We start from the raw sequence: 20,610 nt of genomic DNA, 5'->3' as shown, positions 1-20,610 counted from the left end.
ACTCTACAAAACTTTGTCTATTTTTGCTTATGATAACCCAAGATTTTTCAGTTTCTTGTATTATTTTGCAAATGTCTTATTACATGAAATTAGGATGTGTTTCACTTAAGAATGATTGTTCTTTTCTCATGCATACTTTATGCCTGAAGACCAAAATTTAATTTTAGTTTGTATATAGTATATTATTCCATGAAATCTAAGGAAAAGAAAAATTTACTACAAATTATATTTAATAAACAATTTAATATCTATTCTAATTTAAATTTTTTCTACACACATTATAGAAATTATGTTACATGCTGAACAGTTTCAAAACTTCTCATCAAATAACAACATAAATTCTCAAAGAACATGGATGTACCTGGTCTACCCTTACATATTTTTTCATCCTAACAAGGAGGTATGAAAAGTAAAATTTTGCACAATAAATATTTTAAACTATTATAGAAAAGGGATAATTATTTTATTCAATTATTAATTTCAATCTTACAATTAAATTCTGAAAATTCACAATATGTAGAACAATTTTCAATTATTTTTTCAGATTGCATTTATTGTATTACTAAAATGAGCTCTGGGAATGCAAACAGGTACAAGGCACATGTATTTCAGTGCCACAGGCAATGTAAAAGTCTAGCTGTTAGCTGAGGTGTAACACATGTAGAAAAGACCAGGGTCCTAGGTAAAAGTCTGGTTCTGTATCTCGCTTCATGGTTGCTTCACTTCTATGGGGATGTACAGTGAGTTTCTGAAAACCTTTCTGAAGTGTGGAAATGCCCAATTCTATCATTCCCTGTATTAAAAGAGCAAAATGGTTTCCCTTCAGGCAAAGAATGATTTCTTGTGTTTCTTTTGAAATATAAATGATTCTTCTACTCTTTTTCACTTTAAAAATATCTGTTAAAGATATTAAGAATAATTATAATCCTTAACAGGGAAATTTGAATAGAAAAATCACTTCCATTATATCCAACTTTTAATAAAATATGAATAATTATAATGCATCTAATTATGACATAAAATTATGCTAAATGAGAATTTTTATGCTTAAAAAGGATTTCTTTCCTCATATTGAAAAAAAGCAAATTATTGATCTCATTTGTTAAAGAATGCTGGGAAAATTAAGAGAACCTGAGGGCAAAAAGTTCTTGCATTTCTTCTTTCTGACATATCAAAGGAGTATATTTTATAACTTTTCTAAAGTTTAAAGAATATTACTTATTACAGATGGGAATTCTCCATAATAGTAATGACTTGAAATCATTAGAGTCTATTTTAAAGCTATTATAAAAACAACAACAACAAAAAAAGAACTTCAGGGGCTGGCAAGATGGTTCAGTGTTTAAGAGCAATGACTGCTCTTGCAAAGGACCTGGGTTCGATTCTCAGGACCCATGTGGTGGTTAACAACCATCCTAACTCCACTGTCAGTGGGTCTGATGCCCTCATCTGACATCTGTGGGCATTACATGACATGGATATTCTTACACACATGCAGGCAAAACACTCATACACATAAAATAAAAATAAATAAAATATTAAAAAATAATTAAAATAACGTCAATATGTCTTTATAGAATATATTTAAGTGTGCTTGAAATTCTATTTATGATGTTACTGCTAAGGCTTCAATGAAGCAAATATGTTTCTACTAATTTGCTATATTGAGTGTTGTGGTTTATACAGTTGTGACAATGCCTGCTGGGAGTGTTGCTTTTCTTTAGGAGTATGACCACTACTAAGTTCCCCATGCCCCAGTGGATGAGTCCACCCTCATATATCCAAGGGCAGCATATTTTAGGCTCAGTGGATTAAAAAATATTAACTGTAAAATAACATATGAAGTTGGGAATGAGATGTGATGAGGGATCCTGGGGCATTGAACACAGGGAGAGAGAGGTGGATAGGATACACTGTAAACATCTCTGAAATTTTCAGATGAAATAAAATTTAAAACTAAAGAAATCTCAGTAGAGCTGTTTCCTGGTTTGTCATGAAGTAAGGAACTTAAGCCATGAACTCTCCCTCCACCGTGCCTTCATCGTCATGATGGATTAAGACTTGTAGATGCCATGAGCCAAACTAAACATTGATCAGCAACACAAAAGCAACCAATACACGTTCTCTCAAAAGTATTCAATAAGCTCTGGAAATACCACATGTAACATGTGCTGATGGATGAGTTATTAGTTTAAGTCTGGAAATCCATTTATTCCTCCCAGTAAACTCTAATCTATTATTTGTTAGCAATGTTGCATGCAAAGTAAAAATCATGCTTCTAAGCCAGAAATCATGAAAAATGTTATGTTTTTCAAATCAATGAATAGAAACCATATTAATTCCAAATTATCTCTCTATTGGCTCTGAAGCCCAAGTGAACAGTGTGCAATGCAGTTTTTTGTTTTGTTTTGTTTTTTTCTAGTCCTAGTTCACTGAAAACTGAATACTCTTACACTCACTCAGAAGGCCTTATGCTCCAGGTATTACATTTCGGCCTTCTAAAACTGCTGATGAACAAAGTAGTCTCTTATTATTCATGTCTCTACTGTTTCTGCCTCCAATATAAACATAGTGCTATTCTGAAGGTCATGCAAGCAGCACTGGGTAAAAAGTGAGACTAAAACAAACAGAAAATAACAAGAGAAGCCCAAAAGAGAGAGAGAGAGAGAGAGAGAGAGAGAGAGAGAGAGAGAGAAAACATAAAACCAGCCTAAACCAAAACAATAAGAAAATTCTCCTTGAGTTATCTGGTGTGTCTACACTTGAAGTTTATAAGACTGTAAGAAGCAATTGATTCTCTACTTTCTGGCTATCACAAATCAAATCAGTTACTAAAGGCAAAATGTAATCACAACAAAGAATCATCATACTGGGGACAGTGACGAATTTGTACAAGACAGTATGTACTGCATTTAATTCTCTCCAGAAAAATTTTCTTATTGATCTTGAGTAAATTATTTCATAATATTGAGCCATTGTTTTGCCCCCATTCTTAGTATGGACATTACACACATATTCCATTAATATTAAAATAAATATATTCAATATTTTTAAAAATGACTGATGGGGCTGAAGATGTGTAAGTGTGTAAACCTAGATGATGCCAGAGCCAGGGAATCAATCCCCACCACTATAAAAAAAGAAATTCCTGATACATACTGCATTTATTTAATGTATAGAATCATGGGAATCAATAAGGAAAGTATTGCTGCCGGAACTGCTGTTTATGTGCCCAACACAAAGGCAGAATGTGAATTCTTCTATTTTCTTCTTGTTTTTCCACTATGCACCTGTAAAGTATTATTCTTTTCTAGAGATGTATTTATGATTGTTATTAATCAGTCTTTTATCATTAAGCCAGTCTGATACCATTATTCTTGGAATTATAACCTAGATCTTTTTATTATTCAAAATCTTTCAGTGGTATAACATGTTACTAAATATGAGTGCCCAAATCCTTTAAAAAATCACTGTATAGAATTTGGTTCTACTTTTGGTAATCCATGTCACTACCTTTTTCTCCCTATCATCAAACTTCACTTGCATGTTCTTAAGCAGAACAAACTCCTCCACAACTCAAATCATTGATAAGTCTATTTCACTCCTTCCTCCTTTACAAATCAGCATAAATATCATTCACTGATAAAGGCTTTTCAGGTATCATTTTGTCATAGCATCCACCATTCTTGCATATGCATTAACCTGTATCTATAGTCAAATAATCTGTATTTATTAATTTCATGCACCATCCTAATCTTGACTCTAAGAGCAATATATTGAAATTTAGTTCATGCTTATATTCCCAGTGCTACTGACTACAAGAGTTGTTATATAGAAGTAAGTTATTGAGGCATTGATTCATTCATCCAATAATGGCTTTGATGAACAGCTATTTCTTTAAGCATTTGGGTCAGGGTTTTTAAAATACTGCTGAAGAAGGTACTACATAAATAAAACAAATAAGCAATGATCACAAAAAATAAAAGTATTATGAAGCCAGGAATTAATAAGTACTGGAATGAATATAAAGTGTTTGAAGGAAATTCCATATTACATAGAATAGTCAGAATAGAAATGTCTGTGGAAAGTATTTTGAGAAGAGATCTGATTGAGGCAGAGGAGAAAGTGATATTATTATGTGGCAGAATATATTTCTGGCAGATGAAGTCAAGAAATTATGTAATATTCTGCTTGAATAAGTAAACGAAAACAGTAAAAACATTCAGTATGACTGGAATTGGAAGAGAAGGATAAGAAATGCAGTTACAAAGCACGCCAAAGGCAAAACCTACATGCATTGTTATTAAGTGAGTGAACTGAAGATTTATGAGAGCCACAATCATGAAAGAACAGCAAGAGAAATGCATGGATTTGCTCACTTACTGTGATATAGTAATGAGACACGTGTAGAAGAAATAGAAAGCAAAAGAGCTGACATTTACTTCCATTAAGAAAGTTTCAATATATTTGGGAAGATCTATCACAAAGACATAAAGGTGAATAGTAAGTGGCACATCTGCATTTATAGCCATTTGGGGGCACAGGCAGGAGTATCAAGAGTTTGAAAATAGCCTAGGCAGACTAAGAGAACCCTGTCTTTAAAATAAGAACTTGAGACTGTAGCACAGTGGGAGTGCATTTCCTTAGCATGTGTGAGACCTTGGGTTCCATCCTCACTGCCCCAAAAGATATGATTGTAAATTTATAATGAAATTGTTTATCTCTATGAAATGGCTACAATCCAAAAAATTCAAATGAAAAAGAAAAGTCATAAAAAGTTCAATGAGACTCATTTTGTCTGGGTAAAATTTAAATGAAAGCTGAAGGCTTTCTTAGGATTATACAGTATGGATTCTGCCAAGAGAAACATCCAAACAATGCATGAGTTCATGGAAAACAAAGCACATGTTATTTGATACAAGATCATTTCCATCTAACTTTGAGGGAAATACCCAGGCGGTACTTTCAAAGCCAGGTGTGGAATACCACTCTCATGAAAATGTGAGCTTTAGCCAGATATGTGGACACTCACCTTTAATCCTAGCACTCACAAAACAGAAGTTGAAGCCAGCCTAGCTTACATAGCTAGTTCCAGTCTGGATATGGCTACAGGACAGCCTGTCTTAGAAAACCAAATGTGAACTTTGATCTTACGACTTTAAGGAGTGTTTGGATACAATGCTAGAGGAAGAAAACAAACTAGTCTATATTCTATATAGAAAGAGGCTAGGGGTGCTGGATAAATGGCTCAGTGGTTAAGAGCACTGACTGCTCTTGCAGAGGAGCAGGGTTCAATTCCCAGCACCCACATGTCAGCTATGAACTGTCCTTAACTCCAGTTCCAGGGGAATCTGAAGCCCTTTTCTGACTTCCGTGGCATTGCATGACATGGCTGCACTCATTTACATGCAGGCAATACACTCATACACATAAAATAAGAACAATAAATAAAATATAAAACAAAAAGAAAGAGGATAGGTAAGTAATCAGAGACTTGAATAGCTCTTAAAGGTCTGTGGAAAGTTAAGAAAACTCAAATAGTTTTCTAGTAATGATATTGAATGTCAGCTCAATGTAAATTGTTCTCAGAAAAACTCTTCAGGACAGTGTTCTACCAGAACTTTCAGAGATGTTCATAGAGGAAATCAATTGTTTTCCATTTCAACAGTGATGGCATAGCTTTTAAGGATTCTCTTGGAAGCTATATCACCTATTCATTTACCTAATCTTCAAAAACAGAGCTAACCTTGAAGATAAGTTGGAATTATGATTGATAGAGAAGCATTCTATCAGGGATTTACATTCATCTTTATGGACTGCAGATCAGTTCTACACACACACACACACACACACACACACACACAATTTCACATTTTATAATTTATTTTCATTTATGTGTTATATATGTATATCTGAATGACTATATATTCATGTTTGCAAGTATGCTCAGAGACCAGAAGATGTTGGATTCCCTGTTGCTGGATTTACAGGTGATTGTGTGTTGCCCTGTCTGGTTTCTGGGAATAGAAACACTGGCTGTCTGCAAATGCACCAAGCACTCTTAACCACAGGGTCATCTATCCAGCCCCGGAAATTGTTATTTTGTGTAGCATTTAATATAAATGACTATCCTTCTACTAATATTAAAAGGAAGAATGAGACTCATTTATTTGCCACTGTCCTAGAAATAATCCCATTGCATCAAACACACAAGAACAGATACTACTATATCCCAGTTTTACTCACTCACAGAAAACTGCTATTTGTGTGCATATACAGTTAGTTTGCTTTATTTTATTTGAAAACCCTTTGATTACTTGGAAATGTTTTCCATTCTTGTTATTCTCAAGGTTTTGTTTCATCCCATGCTACTGGTTTAAAACATGGCATTCAAATTAGCCAAGTTTTAATAATGACTCCAAACAGAGTACAATGATATTATTTCCTTTAGTGATTTTAGTGCAATCTTTATATTAATAGGCCAAAGTTTAATGTTTGAGAATCCATTTCACATCTCTGCCTAATATTAGGCTTGTATTAAGAATTTTCCAGTGTTTTACACATGAACAACTTGACATTCTTGTTCAACTTCCCTCCAAAACTTTAAGGATCATTTAAATACAAAGATGTTAAGGTCTGCACTTGGTAGAACAGTGTTAGCATCTATAGAATTTCAAAAAGGAAATCAGAATAGGACAATATAATTGTTAAAAGCTCAAAGTCACTTCCATTCTAGATATATTAGGAAGACTGGAGGGTTATGCTACTGAATCAAATGAAACAAAAAAAAATAAGAAGGAAGAGCAATAGGTTTTGTTTCAAAGCACAGGTAGTATAAGATTGGTCAACCGATCCTACTGATTAGACAGGATTCAGGGACAATCATGTGATGAGAAATTTTAATATCAAAAACCAGCAACTAATTTAAAAGTGTTGGAATCAAAGAAAAAGCGATCTGAGTAGATAACTTGTGATTAACACTTTTCCTCCTAAAACACTGATTATGAACAATTGGAGAATATTATAGTTTCATATTTCAATGAATCTTTTAAATCATTTAAAATCTTTGAAATTTAATTTCAATCGACATGACACAACACAATCTACTCAATCTCAAATATAGACATATATAGATGTATCTTTCTAGAAATCTTTTATTTCTGTTTTAAATATGCTTTCATAATGAATATATATTTTAAGGTCAATAAAATATTGTTATATTATCAGGTAAACTGTGGAACAGCCTGAACAGCTGCAAGGAAAACATTTTTATTAGTAAGTTAATAATTTTAGACCAGACCAAAAGGGACCATTATCCTTCTAGACGGCAACATATTGTTCTTTGGATAAGGTAAGCCATGAGCCCTTAATTGTAATGAAATATGCCTAATTAAATGAGATCAATTGGACATTGATATTCTTGTTGATGAAGTACTTGTTTACGTTGATTTTGAATGGTTCATGTAATTTCAGAAACAGTACTGTGCCCTGTCACAGACTATTTCCAAAGGATTTAAAACACAATAGCAAACAACTCCTTTGCTGTATTTTCATCTAATTTGGTAATTTTCTTAAATGATTGAAGAACAAAAAATAGGAAACATTGAAATTCTAAGAATACAAATTAAATACTTTAACTTGATTTGTATATAAAATTTGAAATGTTATATTTTATGTTTTATTTTTTAAATAATCAGGCACAATAAATCCTACTGAAAATTACAATAGATAATTCTTCCATTTAGTTGGAAAGCAAATAGTTTATACATTTTTAGTTATTTTCTTCTATAGTAACAATAAAAAGTTAATATAAGTAATATATTAAGAGCAAAAATAGCTAACATTGATATAGAGTTTTACCTTAAGTGAGGAAAATTGTAAGTGATGTTAGAATAAATATTTCTATCAGAAGAAATGTGATTAGTGTTGGAATCTGTAAAAGTATATACTTAGAGTGGAATACATAAAATGCAACCACATCAAGGACATGCACTTCAGGTATACAATTTAAATAATTTTTAGATCTCTTTACTCATGGTAAAATACAGACATATATGGAATGAAAATCATGAGGAAAATACAAAACATATTTAACATTATTCTAAAAATATTTGCTGAGTGCTATAAATGCCACTTAATCTTTTTTATTATGACAATAGCTTGGGAAGTCTCTATAAAATGTATAACTATTCTGTATATCTAAATATGTTGCCTTGATATGGACATTACTATTAGTTCAGGAATGTAATATTTACTATATGAATAAATAAGATTACTATCCACAAATCATAAAGAAAGAGCTATGCTGTTTTTAACAGTCTATGGTCGAGCTGTTAAAAGAAAAATCCAGAAGTTAGATTTAAAAAAAAATAGCGGTAGTGGAAATGAATAGAAAAAATTGGAATAATGAGAAAAATGAAGAAAAATTGGTTTATGTACTATTTAAAATCACACACAGTAAATATCTATATTTTCTAGAAAGTATGAAATCATAAAATATAATAAGGTCACAAATACCTTGAGATTTACCTTGAGATTATCAGGTAGTATAATATATCCCATAATAATCAATAATAATGCATCAAGCACATAAGTTATTTTAAAGACTATAAAGGCTCAATTTCATCATAGTAATTATGTTCTTTTTGATAACACATTGAATACCTATACTATTTACACATTAAATATCCTTACCATTGTGTAGCTGTGGGCCACTTTCATTAATTCAATGCACCCTTGAGCATCTGCAAATGCCCGGATTCCTAAACAGTTGGATGGATGCAGAAGCTTCCTGAGGAAGTGGCAGCACACTTCTACTACTTGAGGAAGCTGAAGAAGGCAAGCAGCTGCAAGAAGGTTTTCAATAGTATCTTCCTTTAATTCCAAGCACCCTAAAACATATGTGAAGAGAACATTATTCACAACATTAGACTAATGTACCAGAAAGTAAATGAGCCCCAATTAACAATCCAGATACACATAATTCTGACATGACCAGAAACTGTTTTAAACATTTTGCATTTATTTCATTTAATGTTTAAAATCACCGAAGACATATAAAGGTATATTCAAATAAAAATCTAGATAAGTTTTATGCTACTTATGCTTCTTTTGTTTTAATATTTTAAAAATTGTTAGTGATACAGGTCAGTTGGTAGAGTACTTGACTAATAAGTGGAGAGCTGTGGTTTTGATCCCCAACACTGCATAAGCTAGGCATAGTTAGCAAAGACTAGAATGCCAGTTTTGAGGTGGTAGGGAGGTAGAGGCAGGAGTATCAGATGGTCAAGATATAAAGAAGGAAAAAAAAGAGGGATTCACTTTACTTTATATATGAATATGTAATATGTTAGTTTGTATGCTCAAAATATGTGAACAATTTGCTTACATATGTGATGTAGATTGTTATTTACTGAACTCTATTTTTAAGTTTATAATTAATTATCTATAATATTTTTTCTTTTTCTTTTTTTTATGGTCCAGATTTCATAACCCTAAAACATGAACACTTCTGTGTTTCTACTTGTGGAATCACTGAAGAAAACAGGGGTATTTGTGGATTGTTTAAGGCTTATCTCTGAATATTCTGAATTAAACATCTGAAGTCAGATTTTAGTTATTCAAGAGAATTAATGGATTTTATTACAGACTTTCCATCTATAGCTGAGTAAATTTTGATAATTCGTAGCCTCAAAATGGTGTATTCATTTTTTTCTTTTTTATTTTTGTTTGATAATTTCATTCGTACATATAAACTTTTGATAACATATTTAATTAGTATATTTTGACCTTTGCTGTTCTTTACTACCTCCTTCCACCTTCCCTTTTTTCCCCTGCTCATATACACTTCCAACATCTTGTCCTCCTTTTTTTTTTTTGTTTCTATTAACTCCCTGATCCAGTTAATGCTGCTTATATGTTCATGGGCATGGGGCTAACCACTGAGGTGTAGGCAACCTTCTAGCTGCCATGGCCCGAAAGGAGAGTGATGTTCTTTCCCTCAGCAATAATCCACTGTGAAGAACAACTTTATCAAAAAGTAAAACACAAAAACTGTGTTAATCCAACTATATGGAAAATAGTAATTGTCCTAGAAATGGTAGGTTTGTGTCTTGAATCAAAACCTAGTCACTATTTTGACTAATGATATTAAGCAACAGAATATAACAATATGAAAATGTTGACATCTATGATTATTATAACAGAGCCTAATTCAAGCATTATATGCATGCATATCTTCAAAAATATTGCCACTATATAAGGCCTTTTGAAGATCTTTTCAAATTATATAATAAAGTCTTCAAGAAAACTTAAATATATTGTCTATACAAAAACATTTTGAAAATTAGATAGTAGTGCTAATGTTAATGTGATGTTTTTATAGGCGCTGATTTGAGAATATCAGGTGAATGCATTACTTTAATTTTGTTTTGTCTCAGTAGAACTTGTATACAGAATAATCAGGATAGCAGGCCGTGACTGATATCCCTGAAAAGAACTACTTACAAGGTTTCTCCCTGGCTGGTGTCTGAGACCTTCAAAGTAGGGAGAACTTTCACCGTTCAGATATGTACACGCTGTCTCCGAATATTCCGTACTTAGGACAGATGCCTATTTATTTCTGGTATTATGAAGCACTGGTAACTGGTACATTCTCATTACAGGTTGCTTACTTGACCAGGCTCTAATGAAACTTCAGGTTATTCAGTCTCTAATGAAATTCCCTCTGTGTAAAAGTTTACACACTTTATCACAAATAAGTGCACTATCGTAATCCATGGACCTGTGCAGGGAGAATGCATTCTTTTTATTTGGAATTCATGTCATGGGTCTTTGTCTTTTCCCTATTTTTCCTTATATCCTTTCTGTAATAATAAACCATGGCCACTGTGATGACTATAAACAAGGTCTGGTGAGTTATCCCAATAACCATTGAAATATGGAATGAGGGTTGGGAATTTTCTAGAAGAGTTTTATAAGACTTGGATTTCTGGGATTAAAATCAATACCTTCAATATTTTAATTGAACACAAATATATCTGTAGCAGCTGCAGTTATGTGAAAAACATTCAAGAAACTATTTCTGGAAATTTAAAAATTGTTTTTATAATTCATATAAAGCAATAATCCTAGTCTATTGAACCTCTTAAAATAAAAAAGTGACAGTAACAACATTTTTAGATTTATTGCAAGGCTAATACAATTAAACCTTTATGAGATTGGTCATAAAAAGACAAATAGACCAAAGAAAATGTAAAAAAAAAAAAAAACTGACTAGAAACAAGCACACACACACATACAGACAAAAGGTGTATGGAAAGGAATGAAAGAAATTGACTTGAGAACAACATAATCACTGAACAAATTAAATATCCATGTGCAGACATACACCAGAGTCTACAGACCACACAATACACAAAATTTATTGATGAAAGAACATCGAACTAAAATTTAAACCTTGTATTATAAATATTTTATAAAACTGAAAGAAAATCATTGTGACCTTAATTTAATGAAATAGTTTAGACAAATGTCAAAGTACAATCCTCAAAGAACAGATTGGACTACATGAAAAACTCTTCAAGTGACACTATTTAAAGAATAAAAAGTTGACCTTAGACTGGGAAAATACTTAAAAAATATAGAACCTATAAATTATTATGTCCAGAATATGTAAAGACCTTACAAACACAATAATAAGAATGAGATTAAAAAGTCAATAAATGATTTCAGATGACAATTTTCAAGCACAGGCCTTTGGACACGAATGAGTGGACATTACCATATGTTGTTGGCAATCCTGCTGCTGAGAATGTGAAGGACCACAACTACTTTGGGAAATGACTTTGACCATTCACCTCTTACATTACTCAGCCATTGTACTCTCAAACTTTTCCTTAAGCAAAATGATAATGTAGTCTCATAAATTCCTGAACGTAAATGTCTGTAGAATTTATTTAGCAGTGTGGAAAGTCTATAAGTATCCCAAATGCTTATTGATAACTACTGAAACAAACTGGACTACAACTATGCAATGAAAAAACTCTCATAATTATAATGAAACAAATTTTGAAACCGATAACATTATTACTAATCAAGCTGGCTGAAAAGAAATGATGCAGATTATAAGAAAATTTTCCTGAAAATAGTATAAAATTCAAAATTCATTTCATTCCAAACCTGGAAAATTCAAAGTAATATCTTACATCAGAAACTAGATCTTTAGTGACTGTGTATTTGTTTGGAATAAAAAGAGGAAAGAAAGGTGATTACAAAAGGGCATAAGAAATCATGGGTGCACATAGATAGATTTATTGAAAATTTATGAATATATAAAAATGTCAGATTTAGAAATTATGTACCATACAAATAAGAAAACTGTTTGTTTTGGTTAATTATTATTGATTTGAATGAGGGTTTCCTGTGGCCCAAGCGGGTTTCAAACTCACTGTGTAGTCACAGCTGCTCTCAAATTCTTCTTACTACTCCATCTTGGAAGTGCTGGGATTGAAAGTGGAATACCCCAAAACACAGCCATACACATACACACACAAACACACACACACACACACACAGTTTATGGTCATTCTTCATTGATACAAATTTTAAAAGAATATCCAAATCTATTTTACAAACACATTTAACTCTGATGAATTGAGTTGGAAAGTTGCTATGATATATGACTCCTAGTTTAGCCAAATTGTGAGTTATTTGTAAAAGTTTCTCTAAAAATTTACAATATCTAGATCTTATTTTTAGTTCCATAAAAAGTCCCTAATGTTGCTATTATTTATCTTTCATGGGACACAAATTTTAAAAGTAAATCTACAAATGCAAGCCTGTCACATAGAATGGAGACACATGTGTTTGAGTCTGCTTATCATACTTTTTCAGGTCAACACTTGTAATAGTTGATGACCATATTAACTGAAGTCAGAAGAACTCTGGAAATTATGGAAATTTAGCTTTAGGTGTGATTGTGAGAACATTTCCATTATCGCTAAATGGAAAATCTGCAAGGAATTTAGAAAAAACCATCTCATGGTAGAATGAAAGATGAAAGGAGAAAGCCAGGAAGAGCAGGCATTCTCCCTTTCTCTAGTTTCAAATTCCTATTGTGTGAATTCATCCATCATATACTGTGTGCGGTGAATGACTTAAGTCTCTGAAACATGAAGTCACAAGTTATCCTTTAAATCATTTCTTTCAGGTATTTTGTAATGACTATTTAAAGTTAACTAACACAACACTTGGAAAAGCTTATAGATAATATTTCAGAGTAACATCTACTATGTAAGGTATATAATTTTAAAACCAAGATGATTATTGAAAACCTAGGGTAGCATTAAACTCCATAATAATTTAGATAGAGCCATGGCAAAACATCTCCACATAACTCTGTAAAATAAGATTATTTTACATTTTAGAGGCCTTATTTTATAGTTTTTGTTTTTAATTTTTTATTTCTTGGACCTTCGAGACTTGGTCTCCCTGTAGCCCCAGCTGTCCTGGAACTCATTATGTAGACCAGGCTGGCCTTGTACTCACAGAGATTCACCTGCCTCTGCCTCTCAAGTGCTGGGATTAAAAGCATGTGCCACCACGCCCGGCTTGTTTTTAATTTTAACTTGCTGTCAGTTGATACAAAAATGTGCAACAGGAGTTGTAGAGAGGCTCAGGTATTAAGAGTGCTGACTCTCTTACAGAGGACCTAGGTTCAGTTCCCAGGATCAACATGGCAGGTAAAAACTATCGTAACACCAGTTCCAAGGGATTCAATGCACTCCTCTGACCTTTGCAGGCATTGCATTACATGGGTGCACTTACATACATATAAGAATTACATTCATACACATGAAAAACTTAAAACAAAACAAAATAAGAAAATGTAAATTTTATGGGGTGCCTAGTGAGATATATATACATATATATGTATATATATCACAATATTAATATTAATACTTGGGAAATATCTTGTATGTTCTTTGTGGTGAAAACATTTAAAATTATTTTAATTTTTTGAAAGATATAGTGTATGAGCTTTAGCTGCAGTCATAATTTGGGTAATTTTAATATGAATAAAAATTAGGAGATTAGAAGCTATAAGCATGATTTGTCTAGCATTAAAAATACTTTATTCTTTTCAACTTACAGTATATCCAGTGGTAGAGAAATTTTGTAAGAGCCAGAAGGCACAAATGGAACGATAGCAAGTGTTCAGCTTGAATGCATACAAATTGACCTACCTCATGCATGAACTACTTCTCCATATATTTATAACCCATCCATTTCTCTGACAGACTTAGATAGTCAAAATACAAGAATCTGTCAGGTATTTGATTTAAAAGTTAGATTCAAAGAACATGAATGTTGTTAATGTGTAAAAATGTAATGTTGTGCTTTCATTTAAAGTTCACGTTCAAGGCATAGCATTTCTGAATATGTTAATCAAAAAGGAAAGTACCTGTTGGCACTTAGGTTCGGTTATAGCTGCATTTGAAATGTCTCCCTCAGGCTCAGACTTAGATCCTTATTCCTCTCTTGTACCACGATTTTGAATGTTATAAAACTTTTAGAAAGTAGTGCTAGGTAACAGAGGTAAGGGACTACACTCTTATTTTTGGTAAATAAAAATGTCTTAAATTTTCCAAATGCAAATGCAAATCAATAGACATGTAGCTTTTAAACCTGATTTTTTGTAAAGAAAATATTTGATGTGCGTACTGAATTAAAAATCTGTAAACTATTGGAAAAGTATAAAGATATATATATGAAAATGAATTTTTGGTGTAGTTTTTGTCAACTAAGGTCATCTTTTGTTTTCCTTTGGTCTTTTTAAGACAGGGTCTCCCTGTAACCACAGCTGACCTGGAACTCACTAGGTAGAACAAGGTGGCCTTGAACACATAGTAATCTGCTTGCCTCTGCCTCCAAAGTTCTGGTTTTAAAGGAATGTGCCACTAGGCCTGGCCTAAAATCATCTTCTTCACAACTGTTCAGCATACACATAGAGTTTTAAAAAAAAAGTTTTATACATATAAATGTGTATTTTACCAGACAAATCACAAAACTTCCCATAAAATCTGTAAAACAAATTAAATATTAAGCTATTTATTAAGCTGTCACTCTTCTCCTGCTATTCCCTTCCTCTTCTCTCCATGACCCGCTTTCTCTCTCTATTGATCAGTCTATTTCTGTAATTTTATAGCTTTTTTTTTCTATAAAGGGAAATAACATTATTACTCAAGAAACTGAAACATACTTCAACATTGAAATTCTCAGTGAGTTGTAGGCATTGTTAAAGTACATTTTAATATAGAATAATTGTATATTTATGGAAACTACAAGGAAGTTACATAAATTCCTCATATAATGTATACGTGTTCTCCCTTATTAACCTCTTATTTGGTATTGCATATCTCTGGCACTAAGAAACAAATATTTTTATTGATTAATTACTAAGGTCATACTTATTCATATTTTCTGCATTTTGTAAACTAACATCTTTTCACTGTTCTAGGATTCATTCAGCTCCCCACATTGTTCTGTTTCAGGACTTCTTAGAGAACTACTGTCTTTAAAAGTGTCTGTGTCTTCTTGAACTCAGTAACTGTCTTGAGGGGCACTGATCCCTCATGATGTTTTACAAACATCCTTCAATTGTGAATTTTAAATTTGACTTAGACTCAAATTATGGAGATATGATTTGTCACATTTATTTGGAAAATAGCAACATGATTTAACAGCATTCATTTCCATGTCAACCGGGTGTTGGAGAAAGCACTCTCCAGGTTTCTCCATGTCAATGTAACTATTATCTTTACATATTCAGATCTAGAAGAAAACATGCATACCAACACTGTGGCAGGAGTGGAAATTCGGACACTGGCTCTTGAAGGGTAGAATAATGGGAACTAATTAAAATTCTTTTGCATTAAAGATTTTTCTAGTCTTCAATAGTTATGTACCTTAAATTCAATAATTATACAGTGTCTATAAATTCATGGTTTTGGCCAGAGTTTCAACAAAGAGAGAAGAATTAGGAAGATTTTGGTTTACATCATAATTTTACATTCATAAAATTTAGTTGTCTTAGAAACATTAAACAGGAATCAAAATGGTTTTTACATCAGTAGAAAACTGTGCTGACATTTAGTTATTATTTACTGTCAGTATGGGCCATATTCCTAGAGGCCTGGTATTTTCATCCACTGTCAAGAAAATCTGTGATGCCCTGTTTAAAAACTGAGGTAAACAGGCTTATTCTTAACTTCTATATGGCAGCTAACAACCATCCCTAACTTTAGTATCAGGGGATCCAATGCAGTCTTTTTGCCTCCCCAGGTAGTGCACAACATGAGTGCACCTACATGCAAGCAAGTAAAAACTTGTACACAAAATTTACAAATAAATATATAAAGAAAATGGCGATGAGGAAGAATTGGACACACAGATAGAACAGGACTTCAGAGGGTAGGTTTAAGCAAATTTAAGTAGACATATCTTCCCCAAAGCATTTAAACTGAATATTCTACAAAGTGCTTTCATACTGATATAATTACAAATGAATTAATTACAGTAGCTGTGTTTTAGAGAAAAAAAGAACTCCCCTCTCCCATTTTATTTATTGAGATTTTGTGCATTTCATAAAATGGATCCTAATCAAATTTATACCCCTTCCTCCTCCATTCATAGCCCACCCTTCATCAGATTCACATATTCTGTCATATATGTTAAACCTATCTCTTCAACCATTTGTACCTAGATGCTCCTCTGTGCAATTGATCCACTGTAGTCTAGTCAGCCTAGCCAGAGTCACTCCCTTAAAGAAGATCTACTCTCCCTCATCCAGCAGTAGGCAGTTGCCACTAGTTCCTTCACTAAGGCTGAGGCTCCTGCTCAATTACCCCACTCTATGCTGGTGTTTTGTCTCATTGAGTCTGCATGGGTCTTGCTCATGCTGTTACTGTTGTTGTGAGTTTCTAAAGTCCTGAAATCCCGTTTCCTTATGTTCATGCACCAACCCTGGCTCTTACAATCATTCCACACCCTCTTCCACAATGGTTCCAAGCCATGGGTGGGTGAGGTTTAGTATATGAGTCCTATTCAGGGACACCCATTCTGCAGTCTCTTAGTCTCTAAAACTTAGCCACTTGTAGACTTCGGTGTGCATCACACACTACTGTATGAGGAAGCTTTACTGGTGAGAGGGATGTATTATCATTCTCTCTACCCCTTGTTCTGCTATGTTCCATGAGACTTAGATATGGAAGTTATACTGTAGTTGTGTCGTTTAGGGCTAGGCATCTCTCAGACATAAATTCGCAGTGTGTGACCAGTTGTGGAACTCCATAATTGCCTCTGACTCTTGTAAAAAGAATCTTCTTTGATGAGAGGGGTACAGTATATGGTCTGTTAAAGTAAGGATCTATATCTAGCATACAGTAAGAAATTTCATTTGTCTAGAGATATGACTGAGATAGTTTTTCTGTAGGATCTTTGTTCTCTCATGCCACGTGTATTTGGCTGTGTTTACAGTGCCACCCATGAGTTTACTCCCATTGAGAAGGCCTTAAGTCCAATTAGATAGCTGTTGATTAACTCCTAGATAAAAGTGACACTACTGCCCCAATAGAGACAGGTTGCTGTGCCAGTTGCTTTGGTTACTAGTCTTACATCTGGGATGGACCATTGATTTACTTTTTCCTGTAGCATTCTCTAGAACAATGAGAGCTAGTCTGCTGGGAGAAGTCTTCCAGGTGAGTTCCAGCTCCACTGTTCCAAATCCTATATCCGAAGTACATCCTGTCTTCTAGAGTAGGTTTTTGCCTTCAAGTTCTGGGAGATAATCAAAGTCTATGACCAAAGCCTGTGTTATTTTGAGGATTTCTTTTACTACCCTGACCAAAAATTCCGAGGAAGGTTTCTTCTGTCTGGTACTGTGTGTTCCTTGTTATATAGCCTTCAGGTATACATATGCACTCATGTTCAGATATTGTGTGTGTATTTTTCAGAGGGTTTTGAGTTAATAGATTTCCCTTTGGCTTTTTATGCCACTGAAACTGTCCAAGCCAGAAGATGACATTTGAAGCAGTCCTGATGTTAACCACGAACAAGTCTTCATGCCATATTATCTGCATATTTTCTCAGGTTATGGAAAATGTTACAGGAAGAGATACGAAATGATAGAATAGTATAGTTTAGGTCAGTGGATTTTAGATTGATGGAAGGTAATGCTTCTTAGTCAATTTGACAACTGTACAAGTTCAGAGGATGAGCAATGGCTCTGACAGGAAAAGGGATACTAAAAACACAAAGTTCAGTAAAAAATGATTTTGCAGTATAAACGGGAGCCAGTCATGGTGGTGTACACCTTTAATCCCAGCAATGGGGAGGCAGAGTCAGGCAGATATCTGTGCAATCTAGACCATTATGGTCAAAGCTGGGGTTACAGGGAGACCCTGTTTCAAAAGAAATGCGATGTGAATGGAAAACTGAATGATAGTCTTACATTTTTAAAAAATTTGACTTGTAAATTAATATACAAGACACACTATAGGTTTTAGACATTAATGTACGATTAACTTTCATGTAAGAATGTTGCTTTAAACATCAAATGAGATGAAATATGATGAATTACTGAATGTAGTCCATCAAGGAAACATATCTTTGATATATGATAGCCAAATTGACCATAATGATCAGCAAGCACACTACCTCTATTGGTATAATAGTAGCACTGTTAGCTGGATAAGTAATCAATAGCTATCTATTTGAACTTAAATCACTCTCAACGGGAGTAAACTCAGTGGGTGATACTGTAAACACAGGCAAATACGCATGGCTGAAGAGGTCATAGATCCTAGAGAAAACTTTATCTCTGTCATATCTCTAGACAAATGAAATTTCTTACCATATGAGAAATATGGATTCTTATAAGGAAAAGCATACCATATACAACTCATCAAAGAAACTTCTTTTTGCAACAGATGGAGGCTACTACATAACCCCACAACTGGTCAGACACAGAGAATATACATCTGTGAGATGTTGAACCTCCACACCTAAGTCTCAGGGTACATAGCGGAACAGGGGAAGAGAAAAAAAACCAGTGCATCTATCAGCTCTCTCCAGTGAAGCTTCCTTATACAACAGATGGGCACAGAAAACTACAACTGGTCAAGTTTTAAAGAATAGGAGAATGAAGAGTGTATGTCTTTGAATATGACTCTAGTATTAAATTCCACACACGCATGGCTCAGGAACCATTGGGGAACAAGGGGTAGGAAGAGTGTAAGAGCCAGAGTGGTTCATGAGCATAGGGAAGAAAAGGCTTTCAGGACACTGGATGCTTGAACATGCGGAAGTATGGCAATTTTGGCATTGAGCACAGGATCCATGCCAACTCAATCAGACTACTAGGGCACAGAGTGGAGTAAAAGAAATGGGTGGTGAACAGGCCCTTGAATGGGAACTATTGGAGGCAATTACTACTAGGTGAAGAAGAGTATGCCTTACTTAGGTTCTCTAGATAGGCTGAGTAGGCCCCAGTAGATGAATTGCACTGAAGGCCATGTGGGTATCAATGCTTAACTGGATATGACTTAACATGTATGACAGAATACATGATGTACAGTGAGGGATTTGGGGGGATGAATGGAGGACATGGTCCAAATTTGTTTAAGAACGGTTGTATGAAATGTACAAAAGCTCAAATAAAAAGTTTTTTTAAAAGAAGATAAACAAAAAAAATATTTAAATGGCAAAAGTAGAAGTGTATTTTATAGTGTTTAAATGTCAATACATTTAAAGTACAGCTATATATATATACATATATATATGATCAATAATTGCTTCAATCATTATCACTATTACTATTCATTCAAAAAGTTCTTAAATATTATACACTAAAGTGAAGACACTCATGCATGTTTACTAAATGAAACATACAAATTAAAAATCATGGTGTAATACTGCAACATAAATTAGATTAAAAATTAATAGATGTCTAATGAACAAGTCCCCAGTTCTGTCTTCATTTCAGTTTTTAATAAAGGATTATGAAAGAAATTTGAAAAAAAATTTAAAAATACTTTCTATAAACAATCATAATTGACTTGTGAATTTACTTATTTTTATTAGTTTATTTATTCCTTAAAACAATAATCTTAAACACTAATAATTTCAGTCTCTTAAATCTAAGAAATCTTAAAATTTTATAAATTCTTGAATTCTTGTAATCTAAATTTAATTAATAAATGTAAAATTTGCCAAAAATCATTAAAATACTATGGAAAGAAAAAAAATAAGGTTCATGCTAATTAGAATCATTGGTAGAATGAAGATTTGGTTGTTTTCATATCAATATTCTCTGCTTTTATAACCTGATCAAGGACACTGTAAAACCAAGATAACTGATGCTTAATTGAATTTTCTATATTACACTGGCTCTCTAACAAATGCTAATGAAGTACACAGATAATCTGGATTAAGATGAAGGGTGAAGCAATCTTGAGGACACACAGTCAAACTATAGTTAATGCAGAAAATACACAGCAGACACTGTGACAGTTGATGGGCAGGCATGTGATTCTTTTAATTTGCAAAATG

At 33.2% G+C, this 20,610-nt stretch overlaps 1 protein-coding gene across 1 annotated transcript in view; it reads right to left on the bottom strand.

Annotated features, from left to right (window-relative positions):
* The window catches only part of Klhl1 (kelch like family member 1), a gene marked incomplete at its 3' end in the record, with an annotated part of 251,718 nt that overhangs the window by 47,816 nt on the left and 183,292 nt on the right, over positions 1 to 20,610 (bottom strand). Inside the window, exon 4 of the mRNA XM_008854550.2 lies at positions 8,695 to 8,891. Coding sequence (XP_008852772.1) covers positions 8,695 to 8,891 — 197 coding nt within the window. The remainder of the gene's footprint in view (positions 1 to 8,694; positions 8,892 to 20,610) is intronic.

The sequence above is a fragment of the Nannospalax galili genome, unplaced genomic scaffold (genome assembly GCF_000622305.1).
Source record: "Nannospalax galili isolate Female #2095 unplaced genomic scaffold, S.galili_v1.0 scaffold246, whole genome shotgun sequence".
NCBI classification, from domain to species: Eukaryota; Metazoa; Chordata; class Mammalia; order Rodentia; family Spalacidae; genus Nannospalax; species Nannospalax galili.
Note: the sequence above shows the minus strand (reverse complement) of the source record. Positions and strands in the feature narration are given on the sequence as shown.